Source organism: Bos grunniens, chromosome 11 (genome assembly GCF_055505025.1).
Source record: "Bos grunniens cultivar Pamir isolate PY7600 chromosome 11, Bosgru_T2T1.0, whole genome shotgun sequence".
Taxonomy (NCBI): Eukaryota; Metazoa; Chordata; class Mammalia; order Artiodactyla; family Bovidae; genus Bos; species Bos grunniens.
The window spans coordinates 13,507,773-13,533,334 of record NC_141175.1 but is presented as its reverse complement, the minus strand read 5'-3'; the positions used below and the strand labels follow the sequence as shown (position 1 = coordinate 13,533,334).

Here is a 25,562-nt window from a genome sequence, read left to right as displayed (position 1 = left end):
TGTTACCTACTGATTGGTCAAGACAAGACAAAACAAAACCCCGAGGGCTTCCCACAGAGTTTATTAATGAGGCAAGGATCCCACTCAACAGCCACAGCAGTGGAGTGGGGTCACTTCTGCCAAGGCATCACTTACACAAATATTTCTTGAATTTAAGAAAAACCTCCTGACTGCAAATCTATCTTATTTGCCTTTAGAAGTAACAGTTCTGTCTACACAGTTTTTTTAACCTCAGAACATCACCAAACTCAGTCTGCATTCCCCACTCAGCTCACCTCCACAGGCAGAGAGGTGCGGCCACAACCTCCAGAGGCTCCTGAGGTTCAGTGCGGACACGTGCGAACCAAAGACACGAAGATGCTCACCCTTTATTCAGTCCAGCCATCTATATCTATATCTCTCTATATATATATCTGCTGCTGCTGCTGCTAAGTCGCTTCAGTCGTGTCTGACTCTGTGCGACCCCATAGACGGCAGCCCACCAGGCTGCCCCATCCCTGGGATTCTCCAGGCAAGAACACTGGAGTGGGTTGCCATTTCCTTCTCCAGTGCATGAAAGTGAAAACTGAAAGTGAAGTTGCTCAGTCGTGTCCGACTCTTAACGACCCAATGGACTGCAGCCCACCAGGCTCCTCCGCCCATGGGATTTTCCAGGCAAGAGTACTGGAGTGGGGTGCCATTGCCTTCTCCGATATATATATCTATATATATCTATATATAGATATGTATTATTTTTTTTTTTTTTTTGCTGAAAAGCAACTTCCCAGCTGTGTCCAGATAGATAAATGGGTAGAGAGACAGAGAGACAGATGTGTAACAGGTAGAAGGGAGGCCTTATGTGGTGATAAGCACAGGGTGTTTTAATCCCCAAAGTGTTGCAGGAAACTGTAGAGAGAGAAGCGCAGAATGCTGTTTAGAGAAGCATCTGCATCGACAGCCTTCTAAGCCTGTCTCCCAGTCTCCTTTTTCTTTTCTGTGCTTTATGATAACTTAGTTTCTACCTGCCAAATAAATGGTGAGCTCTGAATGTCAGATTCTGGGGCTAACTGTAGTCACACAGTTTTTTCTTACTAATGCAAAGACAGGGAACTTGGAATCAGCTGGCTGACATTGTAAGCTCAGCCCCTTTGAAGTTCCAAGCTCACCTAAATCCCAAAGCAAGTATTACAAACTCCTGGCAGCAGACTGTCCAGTGACTGACTACCACGCAAACACACAAGCATCTTTATCCAGCGTGGACCTGCAGCCACCTCCCAAACCACATCTCACCAAGTGTTCGCTCTGTGTCTATCTGACCCTAAGATGCTAGGAGTCCTTTCCCAAAGCCAGGGAGCACCCCAAACCTGCGTACACGAAGCAACCCACACAGTTCCATCCGAGCGGACCACGCACCTGCTTCTCCACTCCCTGTCAGCACAGCCTGGCCAACCACGGTAAAAGCAGTCAACATTTACTGAGCACTTCCTACGTACCAGGTACCATTCAAAGCACTCTGTGTATTAACTCATTTAATTCCAAGACCCTACAGGAATTTGCTGGAGGGAGAGGAATATACTCTGGCCCAGAGTCCCACATGGTTTCTATTCTCTATTTCTAGCTGTGCTGTAAAGCTTACATAACCTAATTTGCATTACAGTGCTATTTTTAAAAATCTCCAAAGATCACTGCTTCAAGCATCAATGGAAGCTGTTAGCTCTCACCTAAAATGATAATGTGGAAAAGGATATCTATTCTTACAACTAAGTCAACTTCAATCCTTGACTAAAACAGACTTTCTGGAAGATGCTATTAGGAAAGGAAGGAACTTACATAAGAAGTACTAGCTCTGTAAATAGCTGCTAGAGAGGAACACATCAAAAGTGAACTCGCCGCAGCAGTAGGTAGTTTCTTGGCTCTGCAGGTGGTTACTCACTTACCACCCATCTCCCTTCTCGGCCTCCTAGTAACACTGAGAAGTCTCTGGTCACTGAATGGCATGGCCTCAGATGGTTACAGAGAAAAGTCTGAATACAACAGAAGCTTTCTTGTTCTGGGCAACCTCAGAGGGACCACCCCCACCCCAGCACCATCACCAGGCAGGCAGGGCATACGCTGAACAGGAGTCATTTCAGGAGGCCGTTCACAGAGCAGGCGGCTGGTTCTCAGATGAGGACTCTAGGTTGCTAGAAATCTAACTTTTGGGGAAAGGGGAGCAAATCTCCTTAGTTCACTCCTCTCTCTCACTACTAAAGATTTACCTCCCACTGCAGTTATTAATGAAACCCAAGACAGGGAAATAATAATGAATGACTGATTATAAGAGTAAAATTCCCCTCACTTGTCACTGAAAAATGATTAGTGCTTAAATTAACCACTATTATTCTTTGCTACACTATAAAAACTGCTTTAAAAGGACTGGGCTATTTGTTATTCATTTCCTCATTTATGTGCATAGAGGTGCATGAACATAAACCAGAGTACGTTTCAGGCTCTCAAAACTGTCAGGGAAATATTTTAAATGAATCAGTTTCCAAATGATGTCCATTTCAATGATATCAGAGGGCCCATATTATTAAATAATTTATAAATGAACTATTAACTAAGTTAATTTTCTCCTGACACTGCTAATGTGTTGTCTCCCAACCTAGGAGATTTACAGTAGGCCCAACTCCATCAAAAAGACACCCTCCGACCTAAAAGGTCCCCAGTGGGTGGAGCCTGTGTCACCAGAATCCAGAGAAGAACCTGGTACGTAGGGGCTCTCGGTTGCTTGTTCAGGACTGGAATGTTCTTGGTACTAGTCACCTAGGCCTCATACAAACTTTTACAGATGCCAAAGCCACATTCAACATACATACAGATTCTGTATGGGAAAAAAATTGTCCCAGCAACCTTCAAAGTTAGTAGGAAAAAGAAAACTGCTACTTAGAGACAAATATAAAACATAAGCTTCATTTTAATCTATATATATATATATGTATATATCAAATACAACCTTAGCACAGAACATCTAATACAAATGAAATGCATTTATGGAATACACTAAATGAAGCAAATCCTTTTCAAAATATTTGGCCTAACCATATTTTTTAAACTAACCCCATGATGGTGAATAGGTAGGAAATAAATCATCTATCTAACCTGGAAAAGATGGAATTCCTTACATCTATTTGGTCTCTGCACACCAGGTATTCACCACTCTGAGTCTTAACATACTTGGTTCTGGAAATAGTTTAACTCAGTCAATTATATATTTTTCCATAGTTACCTTAATATTTTGGTTTTTTCATTTTCTATTGCTTTTTTTTTTTATGGCTTCTTGCTGCTGTTGTATTAGGGCATACAACACAGACCAGAGATATTCCTTTCTCAGAGAACTCTCTGAGAAATTGGCACTTTGAGCCTCAGCTTCTGTTGCAGCTACACATAAATGGGTCCTGCCGGCACTGCTCCCAATCTCGCTTACGAAATTCTAGCACTTTGGCTGAAAGAGTGCCCTGATGTTAAAATCTTCTTAGGTGAACACATCCCACCACCAAATTCTTTTGTTTAAACAGATAAGTGTGTGTAATTCGCATATATGTTATATCATAATTTCTATACACACACACACACTTAGTGAAATGTCTCTTGAATACAAATTACAAGGGTATTATTAAAAAACAAAATGCTGAAAATAACTATTTTACATTTAGATCATAAAAAATTTTAAAGTAATGTGATGACAGAAGACCCAAGAGATCAAATACATCATATATGATTGTCATATATGCATGTTGTGTTCATTGATTTTTAATTTTCTCTTTAATCAGAAAATAAAAGAGCTTACCTTTGTATACTGAGACCACAGCTTACAGTCACTATATCTCAGCCTATTTTATACAAGTGATATGGCTACGAAGGTCCGAGGAGAACGAGAATAAAGTGAGATAAACGTGCTGAAAACTGCTTAAAAGTATTAACCTGAAATACACAGAGGGTCCAACACCAGTTTTAAAAATACATTAACGAGGTATTCCCAGCTCTTCAATTAATAACGGTGACTGACTGATTCATGATTTTCAAACATTTCACCAAAATTGTAAAAAAGAAGAAAAGGCTAATACCAGCAAAATCTATCAGTGGTTTGTTCCCCAGGTTAACAATTTGAGAGCCTACAAACGACTCAAGGAGCCCGCGCATCCCCGCACCGTGCGCTGCGTGTAGTCAGCGTGAGGTATGTCGGGAATCTATTGGACCAATTACCTTGCACAAGATATGGGGCACACCCGCAGCCTCAAGAAACATGGCTGCAGGCTACCTCCCTGGCTGGGTGCCAGCCCCCATGCAGAGAAATATGGCTTCAAGGAGGACCCCTACCTCTGAGGAATTATAATAGCACTAACTGACGCAGTCAGGAATGCAACTATTCACTTTATGTGCTAAAAAAGTTTAAAAATTGTCAGAAGATAGCACAGCTCATACACTAATTCTAAGTTCTACACTGGTCTGTAGACTCCCTGACCAAAGACTAGGCTAGGAGGGGTTAAGGATATCCAGGTATTGCTAGGTTTCCAAAGGAAAAGTTTTCAAACAGACACCGTGGCTTTGAATAAAGTATTGCTCTTCTTTAAAATGCTCAGTCACTGCTTTCCAAAAGGAGGTGTCAAGAGTGCTGTGTCTGAAAGCTGGAAAGCCTCAGGGGGTCACATTTCTCTTAAGATCAAGACATAGAAATTGCCATTTCAAGCCAGACAACCTGATGGTTCTAGAAGTCAGAGAAGAAATCTTGAGGGCCCAAGTGAATAATAAATGGTGCGACGCTCAGAGGCTGGCAATAGGGGCTGTCAATGAAAAAACCACCTACAGTGGAGAAAAGAGCAGAGAAGCAAAACTTGGTGTTAATGTCACAGAATTTGGTGAAGCCAAAAGCTTCATTTATATTTCTCTGCTCTTTCAGCTGTAAGTGGAATTTTCATTACAAAATGAAGGGGTGGGACGGGCAAAGGGGGGTGGGGGTGGGGGAGGACACTTAATCCATTACAAAATTTAAACAGTTGAACTTGCATGGTTACCACTTCTAACAAAGGACTGACAGCTCGATTATTTTAAGTAAAGCAGAGAAATGTCAAAGTTTGCAGCAACTGGGCAGGTTTACAAAACATGGTTAGTAACTTCCAACAAACAACAAATTAAAAAAAAAAAAAAAAAAAGACTTGGTAGAAACCATTTGAAATGACTGCCATCATGGTGGAAAAGAGCACAGCTCCCTTTGCACCGTTACAGAGGGGTTACAAGTCAGCTACTTTGAAAGAATTTTCTAAAGAGAAATCTCCAGAGAGATTCCAACTTGGAATGCAAATTTGACAATCAATTTCCAATAACAATACAGCTGCAGCTGCCAATTAATAGTATTCCAGAAACCAAGAGGGCTGTTGTAAATAATTAAGACAAACTGGACACTACCAGCCATGCTTTTTCTTCTCAGTGATGGCTCTGTTTCATCCATAGGTCAGCAAAACAAATCAATGAAACATGAAAACCCCCAGCTGAGATGGGCCCTCTTGTGTAGGTCTAGCCACTAATGCACAGGATGAGAATGGTAAGTTTCACAGCTACTTCCAGCAAGTGATGAGGTTTTATTAAAGTATCACCCACCACTGATACAGACAAAAGGTCAAGGAGCTGAAGGAACAGACAAGCTGTGGTGTAAAAATCAGATATGTGATTAAGTAACACTAACATTTATTTTCAACTGCCTGTTTCATGCTTGTTTAGTGGTCCCAGAGAAATTGGGTACATAAATTTGCCATATTTTGAAGCCCACTCTCAGCGATGAGCACTATTCAGCTCCAAAAGACAGAAATGAAGAAAGAGGAGGAAAGCTAATTCAAACTAAAAATGGACAATTTTAAGACACAGCAACTTGTAGATATCAACATGGAACCACAATGTTGCCTTCATGGGGGTGAGTACCTTAATGAAACCATTACCTTCTAGTAACATCATAGGCTTCCAAAGGAGGTGAGAATGCAAGTGGAAGACTTAGGTCTGCACCCTTATACAACAGCACAGTGTTACCGACTGATCATTTTTCACCAGCTTAATCAGGTGTCTTAAAAACTAAATGCTGACCCATGGCTGAAACGTGTCACTTTTCACAGCAGCACTCAACAAGAACTGGGACAATCGAAGAGCAAGTTTTTATGGGGACCCTGTTGCTGCTTTAGATTCTGATGTAATTGAAGAGGATAAGAGACCCTTCAATGAATTCCAGAAAAATTGCTAATCTTCTATCTACATGAAAAAAGCCAGGGAGTGAACACAGTATCTTACAGAGTGAAGAAGGCCACAAGAACGAGAGGGTCATTGATGGATTAATTTATTATTTTTTAAAACTTGGAAATTCGGAAACTAAAATAATCACATTCCTCCTTCCCCATCTCTGGGTAGTGCCATCATTTTAATAAGCCATTGTCAGATAACAGAATAAACCTTTATGGGGGATGCCCTTGTACAGAGGAGTACAAAGGGCTTACAAAGTAAATAGACGGGCTCAAACTAACAATCGTCTTTGCTTTGTTTTATCAGTTTACTTACAAATGAATGGGTTTCTAGGGCTAAGTTATTAGTTTTCAATTCTTTATAATTTGATACCAAAACATATCAAAAATAATAAGCTAAAACAATATTCAAACCCATATTTTATTGGCTTTAATTACACACTTCAATATTTACAAAGTTAAAGTTTAAATGAAAAGTCTCTATTGTATTAAAAAAAATAACTACAGCCCGAATTAAAGTGCCCTGGGGCAAATACAGATCAATCAGCTAAGCATCAGTGACTGCGTCAGGAACCAGGCAGTACTCTTGTGTTACAACAAAGCAGTTTATTTGTGATCAGTGTTTGAGACTCTATACATCCTTCACAAATTTAATTTTACATAATCTGATATTCCTCTTAAAACTTAAACTTTGAACTGCTAGACTTATTTCCCTAGAACAGAAGGGCTGGTATAAGTTATTTTCCGGAAATGAGGTACCGTTTCACAGAACTAGTTTCTTTTTTGTTTGTTTTCAAGTTTTAGAGAACTAAATTTGCATTTGTTAAAATCAAAAAGTAGGAAAAGATGTTCTTTACAAATAATTTTGATCAAGTATGTGTTCAAAGAAAGCAGGATAAAAAGGCTTTTTCGCTAACATTCTGTATGTACTGGGTTGTTGTTGGAATAGGAATTAGCTTCTGTCATTTGCTAAAAGAATGAGTAGTGGGGAACAGGATATGTTGGGAATTTCATAACGGGTAACAGAACCATTCTCTTGGGTAAACCTACAGAGAAAAGAAACGGAGAGGACTCCAAATAAGTTTAATAATCCAATAAAAATTTCAGGTTAAAAAAAAGAATCTTACAGAGATTATCATTAACCTTTTCCAGATTAGTCAGTCAACATGTACCATTATGAAAGAGGCCCACAAACTTTGAAATTACTCTTAATAGTGTGATAATATTTGCCACTCAAAATTAAGATGGCTACATCACAGGAAGAATGACATCCAAAAAGGGATTTCATTTGAGTGAGCTGCCATCAATTATAAAGCTCAAAAGCAATGCCATTGATATTCTAAAGTGACTCTCAGTTCGGCACATCACATATTACAGGAGAAACAGGGATTGTCAAGATTCAAACACAGCTTTCTGTGCAGGCCTCAGCTCCCCAGAAAGACAGTTCCAACTGGAGTTGTGACCAGGTATTTATCTTAATGGCTAATGCCAATATTGGCATGGCAAATCTGGAAAGATTAATTACTTTCTTAATTTTGTAATTAACGAGTTCTTGTGGCCTCACAAACTTCTGCATACTCGAGCATGATTTGAAATCTGCTCCTTGTTTCTGCTCTAATGTTTAACCTATGGAGAAATCACAAAGCAGCAACAGCAGGTATCTGAGAGCACCAGATGATCAGAGGGAAACCACCCCACATGCAACAGCTTTACGAAGGCCAGAGACATGTTTACCTTACAGCCAAAATAAAGCATCGTTTTAGTAGGTTGGCATCACAGTAACATTTAAAAACCATATCTTTTATGTGAAAAATGGGGGCATTAAATTTCACCAGCTTTGGAAGTCAGTTATATGACACATGGAAGAGAGGAGCCTTCTGAAGAGCGGGCTCGGGGGCCGCAGAGTGGAAGTTTAATGTTAGAGGAAAGGGAAGAACGAGAGAGAAATTAAAAAGACTGAGGAAAAACATGAATGTACCTTAGAGCCTAGATAGGTAAGTGTTTTAAAGAAAAAAAGCTCTTGCAAACCTAAAGAACATGGGTCTTACTATGTCTAAAAGAAAGGCACCAACTTAAGGACCTGCCCTAGAAGGCAGATGCTTTGGCTTTCACACAAGACATATCACAATGAGTCCAGTGAGTCAAAATGTATTTGGATAAACTGACCAGACCTAATTCACAGGAAGGAGAGGTGGTCGAGATATGCAGAAGTTGGCTGAATGGTAAAAGCAAATGGCCAAATCAAAAGAAGCTAGAGAGTTTGAATTTAAAATAAATTCTAAAAGACAGCATATTCCTAAATGAGCCCCCAGTTCCTAACCCCCTCCTCGTATCTAAGAATAAACAGAATACAGGGAGCCCCTGGCCACAGCTGAGTATGCCAATGGAGACCTGCAGGTAAGGCTGAAACTCCAGACTCTGTTCTCAACCTTAGAGAAAACCTACCCCAAATGTCAGTCTTCCAGCTTCCCTACATCTTTCCAGGTTGTAAAAGATCTATCTTAATGGGGCAAGTGCTCAAATTGTTCACTTTCTACTTATTTCTATAGTTATGAAATCAAATGAAGCTTCAATTTAGCAGTGTCTTAAAGACCCATAATTTCCATCCAAACAAAAATGGGAAAGCTGATGTATGAAGAGAAAAAGCACAAGGAAAGGCCTGAGGCTCGTGTGAAGGACCACCACCACAAGTAGCAGCACAGGCAAGGTCCTTCTCTTCCGTGTGCACGCACGCCCAGCCTAGGGTCGCACTGGGGCACACGCACTCGTGTTGCTCCTCACGCACGCTCTCACACACTCACATGAGCACACACACACTGGCGCTCTTTTGCTCTAAGTGACAAACATTCTGCAGATGGCTGATTCTATACCATGTAGCACCCAAGACAGGAAAGATGTCTAAGAGAGCATATCACTGACTCCAAACCTACTGCCTCCATTGCCACATAAACCTCATTCAAAAGTTATCCAAAGGGCCACTGAGGTTCATTTCTGCATTTGCCTTTATTTTTATTTTTGAAGGGAGAAGAGATATTCCTATGATTTTCTCACATGTACTACACAGACTTTCTGCAGTAAGAACTTCGGTAACACTGCTGTGGATAACCCTGCATCACTCTCTGGGACCTGTTCCCTTCACCTCCACAGCAAAATTCACAACAAAGCATAACACTACCAATGTGAAGTGAGTACTTCCTATCCCTAACTCAAATCACCTGCAGTTCATACAGTTTCTAACCAGAAACTTAAATGTGCCTCTGTTACTGGCAGGCAGCCAAGCTAGGAACTGGGTATGGCCCTTCAGTAGCCTTTGAATGGAGTGTAAGTTGGCTGTAAGAAGAACTACTTAGAATATTTAATTTCAATATGGTCAGAAACAGGCAATTAGAACAAGCAGTCCTTCAATCAGGCAAAGCAGAGAGAAGAGCAACTCCAACCAAACCAAGAACCACAAGGTTGTGGCATTTTCAAAGGGAATTTAAGTTGGGTCACTAGAATGAGTAGGTCTGAGATCCTCCAATTCATTTAAAGAAACCCTAGATACAAACTGTGCTTTGGATTGCTGTGCAGAGAGGCTAAAAAGAGAAATCAGTAAGACAGTGTACATACCATAGGCAGGGGCAGCTGTGCTGTAACCATAGGGTGTTCCATAGCCTGGTGCAAAGAAGGAGAGAGCAGATCAGTCAGGACAAAGGGCAGTCAGCGCTGGCCCGATTCACAAGGATCGCCGCCCGACACCTTGGGCCCTGCCTGAGGCCTTCTTCCAGGTGTGGCTGAACAAGAACCCTTCCCAGGATGGCCCTAGTCCACCAATCCCTCCATGCCTACGCAGATTGGAAGCTCTTTATTATGGCCTACCAGATACTGGGTACACTTACTTCTCACTACACTTACCACATTACACTAATTATCAACTCTACCTGCATTCCCCACTAGAATGGCAGAGACTCAAGTCTTATACATCTTTGTATCACCGGAACCTAGCAGAATGGCATGTAGTAACCACTCACTAAACATAATTTGTTCAACAAAACAATACTCAGAACCACTCAAATTACCAATTTCTCAAAGTTGGATAATAGAAATTTCCAAGTCTTTTTTCAGAAAGCAGTAACAAGAGCAGACTAAAGCCTCAAATGCCAGTAAAGAGGCACACACATCAGGCTGCAGGCTTGAGGCCGAGCTCCATGCCTTGCTTATATCCTAATTCTGGGCCCCAGCACAGGGTCTCTCAATAAATGTTGCTAAAATTGATATTAGCATCTGGTGCCTATGAAAAGGCTCATACTGTCAACATAAACTAGTACAAAGAACACGTTTTGAACCAGTTAGTTCTACCACTAGTTTCTTCTATGTCCTCAGATATCTAACTTTGAGCTGCCACTTTCATCTATAAGATGGGAAACCCTCCAAGCTACTTTATAGTTGTATAGGGGTTAGAAACAGTATGTTAACAGAAACAATCTTTAACCTTTCAGTAAAATGACTTTAAAACATATAAATATTAAAACACTTGGGTAAATCTCTAGGAAAAACAGAATAAAGGCACAAAATCTACACGGGCCCTTCACCTTGTACCAAAAACAAATCCAGCCTTTTAACCTCACAGCCCCTTTTCCTACAATCATTTCTGCTGCTAAAATGATTTTTTTCCCTTCTTCTTTAGCTGATCAACTCCAACTCATCCTTTGGGAATCACCTCCTCTGTGAAGTCCCCTAGGCTTGCGGTTCACTCGGCCCACCCCATATCATCGCTTATATTGTATTTCATGGTGCTTTCTAAAGTGTCTGTTCCCATCCCAAGTGACCCCTAGCATTCCCTGGGGCAGATGCTAAATCTTAAGTCATCTTTGAATGCTCAGTTCCAAATCTCTCATTTGAGACAAAATATTCAAGCATATGTTGAAAAAAAAAGTAAACTGCTTTTGGGGACTAATTGAAACATTTTCATAAGAGATAAAATTTTTCACTTTTTAGTCTACACTTAAGTCATAAACCTAGGGGCTGTACAACTGAGTCTTTAGTGCTCACTACATCACATATTTCAAGAGGACAAAAGACAGCTGAAATAAGCAGTAGGAAATGAACAGTAGGAAAAGTATCAGAAGCTAAAAAAGAAGTTAATGCTTAAAAAAGAATGCTGTATACCAGATTTATTCCAGGAAAAGGCAGTTGGTTGGCAAAGGTTATAGTTTCAAAGGCTTGACTAAAATCTCCTTAAAGAGAGAAACTATAACTGCTGAGCTGGCCAGCAGTTGTGCTCCAGTACAGGCCACGAGCTTCTAATCCTGACTTCCGGTCCCACTAAGCAAGGTGACTTTGAATTGCACACACTATTTAATATTTACCCTCTCAGAGCCTCAGTCTTCTGCAGAAACTGAACGCAGAGGAATGCATTTAAAAACATATGTAAAAATACTACAGTCCCTGCTGCAAGGAATACGCTCTGCAAAAGGCATATAACCTATTCATAATCTAATTTGACCTCTTCTGAATGTTCTCTAGGCTATAAAAGAACTTCCTTTTGAAAGCCTTCAGGAGACAGGCCTTTGCAGAGCTCAGGGCAATGATGTAAGAGAGAAGCTACTAGGATTCCCTCACAATCACTGCTACTAGCAGATGGTGGCTGGCCACCTGAGTGAGGAGAACATTCCATGACCCAGCAGCTGGACACACCCGGACAAGCACATCACCAAAGGCAAGACAGTTCACCTCAAGCTGCCTACTACTGTTTAATGAAAGCCGCTTCCTTTAACAAGACGTTAAACAAGGCAAAAAAAAAAATGTAAATTTCCATAAAATAGTGAGATGTACAGAAAAAGGTCTTAATTTTGGACACACAAACTGTATCAAACTGTAACCACCCTCCTTCCTCCCCTGGTCCCACTGCCACGGGTCTTTCAGCGTCTGTCTCTTTCAATGGCACCACCTCCAACCCACCTCCTGCAGCTGAAGATCCTGCAGGGACACTTGAAATCTCACTCTGTTTCATTCTCCACAATAAACCAATCAATTGCCTCTTAAGTTGTTCCATCTGCTCACTTCCTGCCACCCTTCTACTTCCCTACACCCACAGGAGGTGCCTCCACTGCCTCCTATCTGGGCTCTGAGTTTACAAAAACCTTCTACTGTGTCTTGGCATGCCAACTTCTGCCCCTACAAGTCATCTTCATACAACAGAGAGTGATCTTTACAAATAAAGTCTGATCTCATCACTTCTCTTAGAACCCTTCACGACTTCCCACTGCACTTAGGTTCTAAGACCAAAACCCAAACCAAGACCTCCAGGACTGGGACTAAACATCCAGCTTCAGCTCAAATCCACCCTACCCACTCCCTGGGCTCTCCACACTACAGACTGGTCTCATCCCAGTTCTTCAAATGAGTTAAGTTCCCTCCCACCAGCACCACAGGGTGCTGACATGCTGGTCCCTCTGCAGGCAGTGCTCTTCCATCTGAATCTACTCTAACTCCTACTCATTCTTCAAAGCTCAGTTCAAGTGTCACGTCTTCAGGAAAACCTTTGAGTCCCCAACAGACTAGACCAGGTTTCCCTGTCACGTTCCCTCACAGCACTGTGCCTTTCTCCTTTATCACAGCAGCTTGGTCAGTCGTGAGCATTCATTCCATTAGTATATCTCATCTTTATGCCAAACACTCCAGGAGAACAAAATGCCATCCTGCTCTGTGTCAGAGCAGGCACACAATATTTGAATGAGAGAGGACATTCTTTATATGACACATTTTTGAGCTAAGCCCCTAGAGGATCAACTTCTAGAAGCTTGACTCCAAAGCCACATTATCCACAAAACTTCCCAAAAAGCCTATCCTAATTCTTTCTTGGGGCAGGGGGGAAATAACCCACAATCTAAGTGAACTTTTTATGAGTGTCACACAGTTACACAAAAAATAATGACAAGACCCAATCTTTACGACAATTTATCTGATCAACAACTACAAGAGGTTTACTTGTCAAGTTCAAAGTTCCATGCTTGCACGATTACAGGAATTTAACTTAACTTCAACAAGACAGCTGTATAGCTACTGCTAAAATGATATAAAGATTGGAACAGAAGACAGAAAGAAGGCTTCTTTCCCCATCTTCCTCAAGCCATGTTGTGAAATGGAAATAATACAAACTTTGGAACTAGAAACTCTTACATTCAGATCTCTGCTCTGCTGTTCACAAGATGTCTCACACTGAGCTCACTGCCTCACCTCCCTAAACTTTAGTTTTTCCTCATCTGGAAAAAAACAGAAATAATTTCTACTTGAGGAAACACTGTAAAGACTAAAATCAAGTAACTGAAATCATTTATATGTAAGTATCTACTGAATACTGAGCACTGAATAAGAAAGCTCCCCCTTTCTTTTTTATGTAATTCTACAGCCCTTGATGATTCACCAGACACTGAGTTAAAGAAATGCTAACACCGTCAGGCTTCACCCCAACTAAGCAGCCTCTTACCAATCGTTTTTCTCACCTGTGATACCCAACCTGTCATCTGTGTCCCTAATGAATACACCCTGCTCAGTATCCAAACTCCCCAGTGTGTGGAATATCTCTGAGCTTTCTCATTGTCAAAATATGACCCCTCCACCAAGTGCAATATTCTTCATCTGTCACCTCCCTCCAAAAGGCCTCTAGTCATTCAGCAAATTCCAGGAGAAAACCTAATAACATTCTATAGACTCTCTTCTTTTAAATTTCAGTGCACATGCATCCTATACCTGTATTATGTTTCCAGAAACCCTGTGTAACCCTGGAAAATAAAGGAGAAGCTATTCTTGGAAACTGTGGCCCAGAAAAAGGAGGCAGACATCTCTCAGGTTGTACTATACCTGGAGCTATGTAGCCGGGAGCAGCTGTGGCCCCAACAAAAGCCCCCCTTGTTAGAGTTCCTCTTCCTCTGCCCCGAACAGCTTGGACTGCTGCGGACACAGCTGTATTCACAACACCCTTTGCCTGTTAAAAATAACACATTTCATTACTGAGAGAAATAAGATCATCTCATCAACTCTGTAATGTATATAACCTCTACAAGAAAATTAAGCCTGTACATGACACAAGTCATCTATGCCTTTGATGACTTCAGTTTATCATCTGTAAAATAAAAATGACATATTAGAGTTAGTCCAGAAAATATGCTGACATATAGTAGTATGCTGGGCTTCCCTGGTGACTCAAATAGTAAAGAATCTGCCTGCAGGAAACTGAGGTTTGATCCCTGGATCAGGAAGCTCCCCTGGAGAAGGAAATGGCAATCCACTCCAGTATTCTTGCCTGAAGAATCCCATGGACAGAGGCTCACGGAGGGCTGTAGTCCATGGGGCTGCAGAGTTGGACACGACTGAGCGACTAACACACACACAGAAGTATGCAGATAAAGTGTTCTTATCACTTGAAGGTTATCCAGAAACAGTTCATTTTCTACACACACATTTCAGCAGTCAGATTACATCCAAAGTTATTTTAGGCCTAATTAAAAGTAATTACAGACACCTGATATCTAGGTTCAAAATCCACTGAATTCTCTTCCAACAAACCAAAAAATACAGCAAACCTCCTACAATTAGCTATGAACCTGAGTCAGGTTTAAACAGAAAGAGGTGGGGAAGATTAAGACAGGAAGACCAAAGATGTGAATGCCAGTCCCTGCTCTAAGTAGCTGAGACCTCAGGAAGAAGATTCCTCTAGCAGCAGGGATGGGGGCTGCGGGGTGGGTGTGGGTGTGGGTGTGTGGGTGTGGGTGTGTGGGTGTGGGTGTGTGTGGGTGTGGGTGTGTGTGTGGCAGCGGGGGTGGGGGCTGCGGGGTGGGAGTATGTGAGTGTGTGTGTGTGTGTGTGTGTGTGTGTGTGTGTGTGTGTGGCAGCAGGGGTGGGGGCTGCGGAGTGGGAGTGTGTGAGTGTGTGTGTGAGTGTGAGTGTGTGTGTGTGTGTGGCAGCAGGGATGGGGGCTGCGGGGTGGGAGTGTGTGAGTGTGTGTGTGTGTGTGTGTGGCAGCGAGGGTGGGGGCTGCGTGGTGGGAGTGTGTGTGTGTGTGTGTATCATCTCTAAAATCCCTTCTTGCTCTAAAATGCCACAGGACTCTGGTAAAGTCGCAGAATCTCTATGGCAGTCTCCCCTCTAATTGTAAAATGGGGATTATGACATCTACTTTGTTTTCCTTACTGCAGAGTAGAAAGAGCAACTGAGAAAACAGACATAAAACTGAAAAGTAGACAAGGAGTAACAGTATACAGGAATGCAAAAACATTTCTTTCGGAAATTGAAATTTTAAGAAATAAGAAAACATCTAGATTTAAATTAAATATTGTTTAGTTTTTAATATAATAATGCAACAAAAACTCAAGCTCGGGAAATTAAGAAACTAGTAACATTCCCTGCTATAACCAAGCTTCAGGGAAGGAGGTTCAGAGCCTCAAAAGCGTTGCAGAGCAAGTCAGCAGCACTACACACAGTTTAAACAGTCAGTGCATACACACGTTTATCTCTCACTGAAAAATCCCCACCTTTTTTCCTCCTAGGATAGCCTCTATCGCTAGTATGACTGAATAGAAGACAGCTTCAAGGTCAAACGTATCATGAACAGAGAACAGCCATCTTCCCTTCTGGCTGAAAAAAAAAATCCAACCCACAAATCCAAAATAGACTGCTTCTTGGCTGTCAAGCACATTGAACACATGAGTTTTATATCTTCTAGTATGGAAAATTTCTAAAAATGAGTGAACTTCATGCAGACTTTTTTTTTAAACACAGCTTAGTCAAATGCAGTCAGGAATTAGCAATCTGGCGGCAGCACAGTGACTCCACACAAGTCAAACTCCTGTCTCCTAGACCCAAACCTAATAAGTTATCTGCACACAGGCTTTATAAACACTAAAATTAAGTGACCATATACAAGATGTATGCACAAGAAAAACACACCAAAACAAACAAGGTCACAATTATCTTTCTACTAATTTAGAACATCTTATAAAAGATTTTCGAAAAAGAAAATCCATTTATCCTTTCTCTACACGTGTACCAATACAACTTAAATGCTTTATTTGTATTTCAATTCAGTAACAATTTTCTCTGTTTATATTTTGAATTCTAGAATATAAGCAGTGTTTATTATAATAAATACAAAAAATGTAAATGAACACAAAACATATTTCTAAGATGGATATCATATACAACAGGAGCATGCCCACAGTCTTTGGAACAAGAAAAATCAGGTTTCAAAGGGAACCTTTACTGTCAGCTGCGTTACTACAAGCAGTGTCAATGCGTTCAAAGTGTTCTATTGTGATCTATTCTACCCCGTTAACAATGGACTTTGCATATGCATACTTAACACAGAATCTTAAATAATCTATGCTTCCTTCTATTGGTCTAAAGATTTTCACTTGACTTTTCCCTATCATGTAATATATTCAGATATTATTATACCAGTATTCTCCACCAGAGAGAGAATGTGTCTTATAGTTAGTTACATGTCTCTTTTCCCCTCACAATCATGCACATAGTGTATGTCTAGAAAATATTTTTGAATATGTAAATGAATGCATGGGAGAATCTGTTATTCAAAAGCGTGCAATTAGGAAGCCATCTTTTCTTACTGCAATCCTTGCTACAATCCTGGGCTTTCTGTAGCTCTGACATTTCCAGTGTCAGTAACGAACAAAAGCAACACAGGGTCAATTTCCACTGTGCTGCCCTCAAAGAAACCCCAAAATAAACAATGTAAAAGGACAAAACTGGAAAGGAAATAAAACAACTGCGGGCTGGGATGAGAATAAGCCCAACACTCTTGGCAGCTTCCCTAAACAAACGCAGGATCTCATTAGAGTCCCAGCCCTTCAACACTGCTTCATCAAGAGGACTTGAAGCCCCAAATATTTAAAGCTAATGGTCTCTTTTTAACATAGGATCTGCCTGAAAGACCACAAAACAGGGGACCAGTAATCGTATTTCTATTATGCATGATCAACCCAACAGAAAAAGTTGCCAAGTCCAAGCAAGAAAAATAAATAACTTCAGAAAAATCTCAAGTGGCACAAAGACATGAAAGGAGATTTCACTCTGGTGGTATCTTTCCAAGGTTTAATGCTTAACTCATACCTGAGGGATAATCTTCTTTTTCTTATTATTTGCTGCATTGGGTCCAGAAAACAGCTTCTCCAGGGCAGCTAAAGCTGCACTTGCCTTTGCCACTTTCTTATTTGGACCTGCACCTCTGAATTTTTGTCCATCCACTTCTACCTAAAATCAAGAACACCACTCTGCAGTTATCCCATGTAATTCCTCTGTGTAGTTTTAATTTAAATGTATCATAACACAGAAAACAAAAACACCAAAAGTCAAATAGTACCATAAGAACTGACTGAGTCTAACTCTTTTTTTAAAAGTAAGCTCAGAACAACCTATGTCTTTGAGGGGAAAAATAAGGTTGGCTTGTATCTAGGTACATACCTCCATCACAAAGCGTTTGTCATGGCTTCCACCAGTCTCCGAGATGAGTTCGTACTTGAGACCTCTTCTTTTTTCATTGAGCTCCATTACAGGATTTTTGCCACTTGCTGTGAGGATAGGGCCCTGAGTTCTTACCTAAAAGGAGGTTCAATCAAGGAAGATTTTAAAATATTAGATTTCTTATTAATACAAGTATACTATATCTCTACTGAAAAAGAGGCTCAAAAATTATACTTGAAAGCATTTGGGAGCTAGGATGCATTATTACTTCTACGTATGAATGACAAAACATCTCTAAAGGGACAGAAATCCTACATACAGTGAACACTGCAGGAAGTCATCTCGCCAGCCTGTCATGGAAGCAAAGAGGTCTCCACAAAGCAGGATGCTAGAGCAGTGGAGCCTGGCCATTACCTGACACTCCAGGCTCTGATCTAGTGTGTTCAAGATCTAAGAACAAAACTATAAATGACTGACAGTGTAGGTAGAAGAGTAAAGATTCACATTCAATGTTTTTTACCTTTAGGATAAAGTTTAAACAGCTCTCAATTTGGGAGATGGAAAGAAAATGTGCCTACACACCTCTCAGTCTCTAAAGAGATTTGAGGGAACCAACAGTAAAAACAGCAGGCTATAGACTATGAATTCTGAAGTTTAAAAATAATAAAAGCAGTCATTCCCTGCCCTCAAGGATCTAGAGTACAGTGGGAGGGACTGATCTAATCACTACGAAATAATGAACACTATAGAGCAGGTGCATGCTATGGAAACACAGTACAAGTAATCATTTTCTAGGGCAAACAGGGTAGTTTTCCTAGAAGTGCCATACAAAACTGATCTTAATAGGTAAGTAGTACCAGGCCATGATAAGGAGGAAACATAGAAGAAGGGCATTCTGGACAGAAGAAACAGCCATGCAAAAGCCCGAGAGAAGGAAAGAATATTTGTTTGGGAAACGTAAATAAATTCTATTTGGCTATATTAAGGGAGTGAGGAGACAAAAGCAGAACCAGATTAGAAACACCCTTGATGAAGCCAAGCCATTAAGGACTTCAAATGTCATGCAAATGAGCTTCGACCTTATTATGGACAACAGGGAGCCACTGGAGGATTTAAATCTGAAAAGCAGAGCCATTACTTTGCTGACAAAGGTCCATATAGTCAAAGCTATGAGTTGGTTCATTTTCGTATGCCCTTACTATCAACCACAGTACCAAATACAGAACAGATGATAAATAAGTCTGTATTTACTAGTAAATCTCTTTATCTTAAACTAATCCTCTTGGTGTATCAGTGAGATGTCTTTTTCTTATTTTATATTTGCCCTTCTTTAATAGAGTGGACAATAATGACAAATCTAGATAGCGTATTAAAAAGCAGAGACATCACTTTGCCCACAAAGGTCACATACAGTTTATGGTTTTTCTAGTAGTCACGTATGGAAGTGAGAGCTGGACCATAAAGAAAGCCGAGCATCGAAGAATTGATGCTTTCAAACTATGGTGTTGGAGAGGACTCTTGAGAGTCCGTTGGACAGCAAGGAGATCAAATTAATCAATCCTAAAGGAAATCAATCCTGAATATTCATTGGAGGGACTGATGCTGAGACGGAAAACCAATACTTTGGCCATCTGGCGCGAAGAGCCAACTCACTGGAAAAGACCCTGATGCTGCGAAAGATAGAAGAGAGGAGGAGAAGGGGATGACAGAAGATGAGATGGTTAGACGGCATCACCTACTCGACAGATATGAGTCTGAACAAGCTCTGGGAGATGGTGAAGGACAGGAAAGCCTGGCATACCACAGTCTATGGGGTCTCAAAGAGACAAAATCATGATTAAATTAGAAAACAACTCTAGGAGTGATGGAAAGAATTGACACAAAGATAAACTAGCAGTGAGGAAGAGAAGTAATTCATGTAAGAGTGCGAAGCTTAGGACTGAAAATAAATCACAAAATACCACATAACTACAATTTTAGAAAGACCCAATGATTGAGCACTTTTTGAGGTTAGAGATCATGTCTATAATTCTGCCACAGTAATTGCTCAAGAAATGGTGAACAACGAGTATATATAATAGGATTTTAATGTATATAAACCTAACGGACAGCAAGATTCTCTTAAAATACTCTATGTTGATTCAATAAGGAGTTGATATTATCAAAGTGGAACACTGGACAATTTTAAAAGATAATGTTAATAAACATTCCTGGATCATTTTGTTAAAAACATCATTTCTTGAAGAATTTTAAATAATCTACATTTTTTTAAGTTTCAAGGCAAAATTCTGGTCTCCGTCTTTTAAAGGTAATGAGTAATTTCTGAAATTTTTCTATGTGGTAATCACTCTCTGTTTTCAAACCTGAAATCACTTTTTAAAAATATGTAATTATTTTTTTATTTGGCTGTACTGGATCTTAGTTGAGGCATGCAAGATCTAGTTCCCTGATCAGGGGTTGAACCCAGGCCCCCTGCAGTGGGAACGTGGAGTTTTAGCCACTCGACCAACAGGGAAGTCCCCTGAAATCACTTCTATAAAAATGAGTCAAGACAAAAATAAAAGTTCCATTACTACATTTTACGGAAGCAAAGCAGAGATGGATTCACTACCAGAACTTCCATATACTCTCTTGCTGCTGCTGCTAAGTTGCATCAGTCGTGTCCAACTCTGTGCAACCCCATAGACGGCAGCCCGCCAGGCTCCCCCGTCCCTGGGATTCTCCAGGCAAGAACACTGGAGTGGGTTGCCATTTCCTTCTCCAATGCATGAAAGTGAAAAGTGAAAGTGAAGTCGCTCAGTCGGGTCCGACTCTTAGCGACCACATGGACTGCAGTCTACCAGGCTCCTCTGTTCATGGGATTTTCCAGGCAGGAGTACTGGAGTGGGTCGCCAGTGCCTTCTCCAATATACTCTCCTAACTGCTGCTAATTCAGCCCACAGTGCTCTGCTCTCCTAATTTCCTTTGAACAGTCTGAACCTTATAATTAATTAGCTTTTTTTCTCTTAGTGAGCTTCCCAGGTGTGCTGTGGTAAAGTAAGTAAAGTCACTCAGTCGTGTCCGACTCTTTGCGACCCCGTGGACTGTAGCCCACCAGGCTCCTCCATCCATGGGATTCTCCAGGCAAGAATACTGGAGTGGGTTGCCATTTCCTTCTCCAGGGGATCTTCCCAACCCTGGGATCGAACCCACGTCTCCTTCATTGCAGGCAGACGCTTTAAACTCTGAGCCACCAGGGAAGCTGTGGTAAAGAACCCACCTACAAATGCAGGAGGCATAAGACACTTGGGTTCAATCCCTGGGTCAGGAAGATCCCCTGGAAGAGGGCATGGCAATCCATTCCAGTATTCTTGCTGGAGAATCCCGTAACAGAGGAGTCTGATGGGCTACCGTCCAAGGGGTCACAAAGAGTCGGACACGAGTATTTGTAACACTGCCAGCAAACCATCTTGGCCTGCCTGTGACAACCACTTATGAATGACTGGTCCTCTCCAAAGGCAGGTGCCAATCCACCACATCACAAGAGGGATCAGGAATTGCTTTCACAGGCCTCAGCCCTAATCAGTTCCCTCCATACAGGCCTACGTGGTACTTCTCAGACATCTACTTTCACAATTCCAGATCTCTGGTGGCCCAGATGCTAAAGAATCTGCATGCTGTGCAGGAGATCGGGAGACCTGGGTTCGATCCCTGGGTCGGGAAGATCCCCTGTAGAAGGGAATGGCTACCCACTCTAGTATTCTTACCTAGAGAATTCCATGGACAGAGCAGCCTGGCAGGCTACAGTCCATGGGGGTCACAAAGAGTCGGACATCACTGAGTGACTAACATTTTCACTTTCCTTGTCCAAGAATGTCTTCTTTCTATCTCTTCCCCACAGAGCAAATTCCTCTTCATTATCTCAAATCAAGCTCATATATTACTCTGATTTTACATGTGTGTATGTTTCATTTTGCAATCATGGTGCTTATCACATTATATCATAATCTTTAAGGCTCTGGACACAATTTTTGTAGCATCTAGTAATATGCAGACACTAAAAGGAGTTTAGTATCCTCCCTCATAGCTCAGTGGGTTAAGAATCTGCCTGAAAGGCAGGTAGGAGACCTGGGTTTGATTCCTAGGTCGGGACAACCCTCTGGAGAAGGAAATGGCAACCCACTCCAGTATTCTTGCCTGAGAATTCCATGAATAGAGAAGTCTGACAGGCTACAGTCCATGGGGTCCCAAGAGTTGGACATGACTTAGTGACTAAACCACCACCAAAAGGAGTTTAGTACTAAGTCCTTGATAAATATCATTCTTACAAAAGACAAATTTTAAAAAAATGTCATATAAGCTCTTGCTAAGTTAATTTTCCTTATGTAAAATGCCACAAGCAAGGGCCCCTTGAATTTCCAATTAAGCCATGTATCATTTCTACTTGGATTTTTGTAAAATTCTATTATCTGTGACAATGTGTCATAGGTCAGGACTACTCAAGAGTCTGAGGAACAGGCTATGCCCTCTTTAGGGCTGGACCAACTCAATGATGACCTGACCCCCACAGCTTAGAACAAATTTCAAATAATCCTAAATTTCCCTCATTAGCTTTTTTTTTAAGTTTACAAACATACATAAATACATTCATTCATTGATAGCCCAGCAGCCTGCAGGATCTTATTTCCCCTACCTGAGACCAAACTCAGGGACCAGAGACTGAACCTAGGTCCCTGCAGTAGAAGCATGGGGTACTATCCACTGGACCAGGGAATTCCCTAGATCTTTTTGCTTTTCATGCTTCAGTTATTGTTGACATTCTTGATATACTGTAATTGTGAGATGCTGGACATGACTCCCATGGCCAGCAAAAGAGAAACGCTAGTTAAATTAGGATACATCCATACAGTACACAGTTATGCTTACAAATATTTTTAGAGTTAAGTGAAAAAAACGAGATGTAAAACTGTATGAAAGTATCATTACCTTCTATAAAAAAAAATAACCAAAGAAAAAAGGCTGGATAGAAATAAACAAAAATATTAATAATGGCTGCCTCTTAAATACATACACCTGTATATGCTTTTGATTATCTCATTGGTACTTCTCTGGAACTCTCAAATTTTTGACATTAAACATACATTACTTTTTTTCTAAGAAAAAAATATATAAGTATACCTCTAAGGTACTGGAGGTTTCAGTTGTAGAATTTCCAGTATTATTGCTTGAGTTTGAAGACACTGTTTCATTTTTGCCTTCGTTATCTGACTTTTCATCGGAACTCATACATTCAATATCTGCATCAAAGCCCGTTGGGTATCCCATTGCCTGCAGTACCTGTAAAAATTACATTAAGATTCAGTTTTATTCAAATACCAGACACCTCAGAGAATAGACGAAATACTGAGAACACCAGTTTCAAACCCAAAGCATTTGAATCCATGAAACGCACTGCAGGGAAAAGCAAGATGTTGCTCATCTACAAATCCTTGGTTAAACAAGCTTTACCTACCAGGGTATCACCACAAAAAAATGGAGGAAACCTCCTCAGAGTAATTAGGTTTAAATAACAGATAACAGAAATGCAAACCTGAGGCTACTCTGAGTTCACTTAATTTGGAGATGAGGACTTCTCTGATGGCACAGTGAATAAGAAATCTGCCTGCCAGTGCGGGGGACATGAGCTCCAGTCGCGGTCCAGGAAGATTCCATATGCCAAGGAGCAACAAGGCCTGTGCACCACAACTACTGAGCCCGTGCACTGCAACCAATGAAGCCCACGCACCTGGATCCTGCGCTCCACGAGAGAAGCTACCCGAGTGGGAAGCTTGCTTACTGAAATGAAGAGTAGCCCCCACTCACCACAACTAGAGAAAGTCCACGCAAAGCAATGAAGACGCTGTGCAACCAAAAATTAATAAAGTACATAAATAATTTGGAAATGAGAGATGGAGAAACAGAATAGCCAAATTCAGCCAATGAGGTAGCAGTAATTAAAAGTAGGGTGGCACACTATGAAAAGTACACTGGGCTAGAAAGGAGAAGACCTGATGCTCTAACCCTCTTCTCCTCTGATCCTCAATTTTCTAATTTGCAAAACAGGAAGGCTGATTAATTGACCTAAGTTTTATGACTCAATGCAATAGAGGAAATTAGCACAGAAAGGAAATCAAGACATTTTCTTTACCTTGGAGCCAGTTTGCCTGTTAGTTACGAAATTACAGCTGTAGCTTCCTACTATCCATTCCTTTGGCTTCCATCTTAAAGCATAATCAAGACTTGAAAGAAAAGATTCAGTCCTTGGGTTCATCCTCTGCTGCTAAGTGAACCAGGAGCAAGTCTAGGCGTGTATCTCCAGCCTCCTGTCAAGGAGCGATTACTCTATGGCTCCCTCCCATGTTTATTCTTGTGTATTTCCATTCATGTTTGGCACTTCTCATCTTTTTTAAAATAGTTTTCCAAACAGTGTATGTGTGTGCATGTGTGTGTTTGCAAGCCTTTTAAAACCTCCTTCCAGGTTAAACTGCTTTAGATGTTTGCAAAAGAATACGTTCGTGAGCACTTTTATAAGCCTCTTTCAAACAGGCTGACACTGAATTGTCAGTCACTGACTTAAAGGTCTGTACCAAAGTTAGGTTCCTGAAGATCCCTGTATTTGTCTCGGCTTTTGACTATGTTTTAAGTTGCTTGAGTGTAAAAGCAATGGCATATTTCTTTATAACCTCAACTAAACCTAATAGCTTTCTCAAAAACCTGTAATGGTCGCCACACAAATGAGAAAGAAGTCAAACAGCCTAGCCTTTATAAATGACAGCATCCTGTACAAAGGATTTTGCTAACATACATGAAATTACGCTAAACAAAAAATGGGCAGAAGTAGAATTCTAAACCAAGAGAACCTGAAATTAATTCACCCAGTTCATATGGAGAACTTGGCATTCTGTTGAACATTTCCAAATTGTAAATAAATTCTCTGTATTCAATGGGAGTAAGGCCAAGAATACTTTAACATCCTAAGTTCTAAAAGGACTCAAATAGTACTTCACACTAAGTACACTAACGTCACTTGGTTATATCCTCACCATTATTTGTAAAAAAAACACCTCTCTACTGCCCAAGTCCTGCAAATACGCTCTCTCTGAGAAATTCCGTCTCTGAAAGAGCAGTTACCAGTCTGGAATTAATACCAGGTTAACACAGGCTGCAAGTCAAAAGCCAAGAGTTCCAAAGAAATTTGATTTGTTAAAAAAAAAAAAGAGAGAAATTTGATTTGTTTACTCCAATAAAAACTAAAGACATGCAGTTTCTCCAAATTTAATACAGATAGTTAAAAGAGAATAATGTAAATTATTTAACACCACTTCTCTCTGCCCTTTTTTCACATATCAGATTCATTTGTTGTTGTAGCAACATACTTCAATACATTTATAAATATTTCATATAAACGGATGGATAATCTCAAAGGATTGCAAATGTACTTACAACACAGCACAACAAAAACATTTTCAAATTAAGTCATATTTCTATGAACACATTCTGAAATTATTAACTAGCATAAGCCACAAAAGTAAAAAAAAAAAAAAAAAAGGTATGGAGTTCTTGGAACTATAGAAACAATTTGTTTGGAATCAGTATTAAGGTAAAAAAAAAAAAAACTGGTATACCAAAGAAAAGTGAGTTTCAAATGTCTGGCAAACAAATCAAACCTAATAAACAAATCAATTGAAGTGAAAATCACAAGATAATCCCTGGAAGAAAGGTGAATAGAAAATCAAGGGTAATCATGCCTGTTCTCTTCTGGCAGGGGGTTAAGGCTGAGACGGCTGACACCCTCAAAGATGACGGACCAAGAGTGAAAACATGAAACACCCTCTCCATGGCTCT

At 40.6% G+C, this 25,562-nt stretch overlaps 1 protein-coding gene across 19 annotated transcripts in view; it reads right to left on the bottom strand.

Annotated features, from left to right (window-relative positions):
• Positions 1-25,562, bottom strand: part of STRBP (spermatid perinuclear RNA binding protein) — a 199,131-nt gene that overhangs the window by 27,850 nt on the left and 145,719 nt on the right. For 9 of the 19 annotated variants that reach the window (XM_086325341.1, XM_086325335.1, XM_086325336.1 and 6 more), the window contains 5 exons: positions 22,857-23,015; positions 17,700-17,834; positions 17,349-17,489; positions 14,085-14,208; positions 9,852-9,896 (listed from right to left, as the gene is read on the bottom strand). In XM_086325341.1, coding sequence (XP_086181467.1) covers positions 9,852-9,896; positions 14,085-14,208; positions 17,349-17,489; positions 17,700-17,834; positions 22,857-23,015 — 604 coding nt within the window. Of the gene's footprint in view, positions 1-2,917; positions 3,943-4,670; positions 4,822-6,833; positions 7,751-9,626; positions 9,897-14,084; positions 14,209-17,348; positions 17,490-17,699; positions 17,835-22,856; positions 23,016-25,562 lie in introns of those variants that run through there. The other 10 variants (XM_086325346.1, XM_086325344.1, XM_086325343.1 and 7 more) reach the window with 6 other exon arrangements.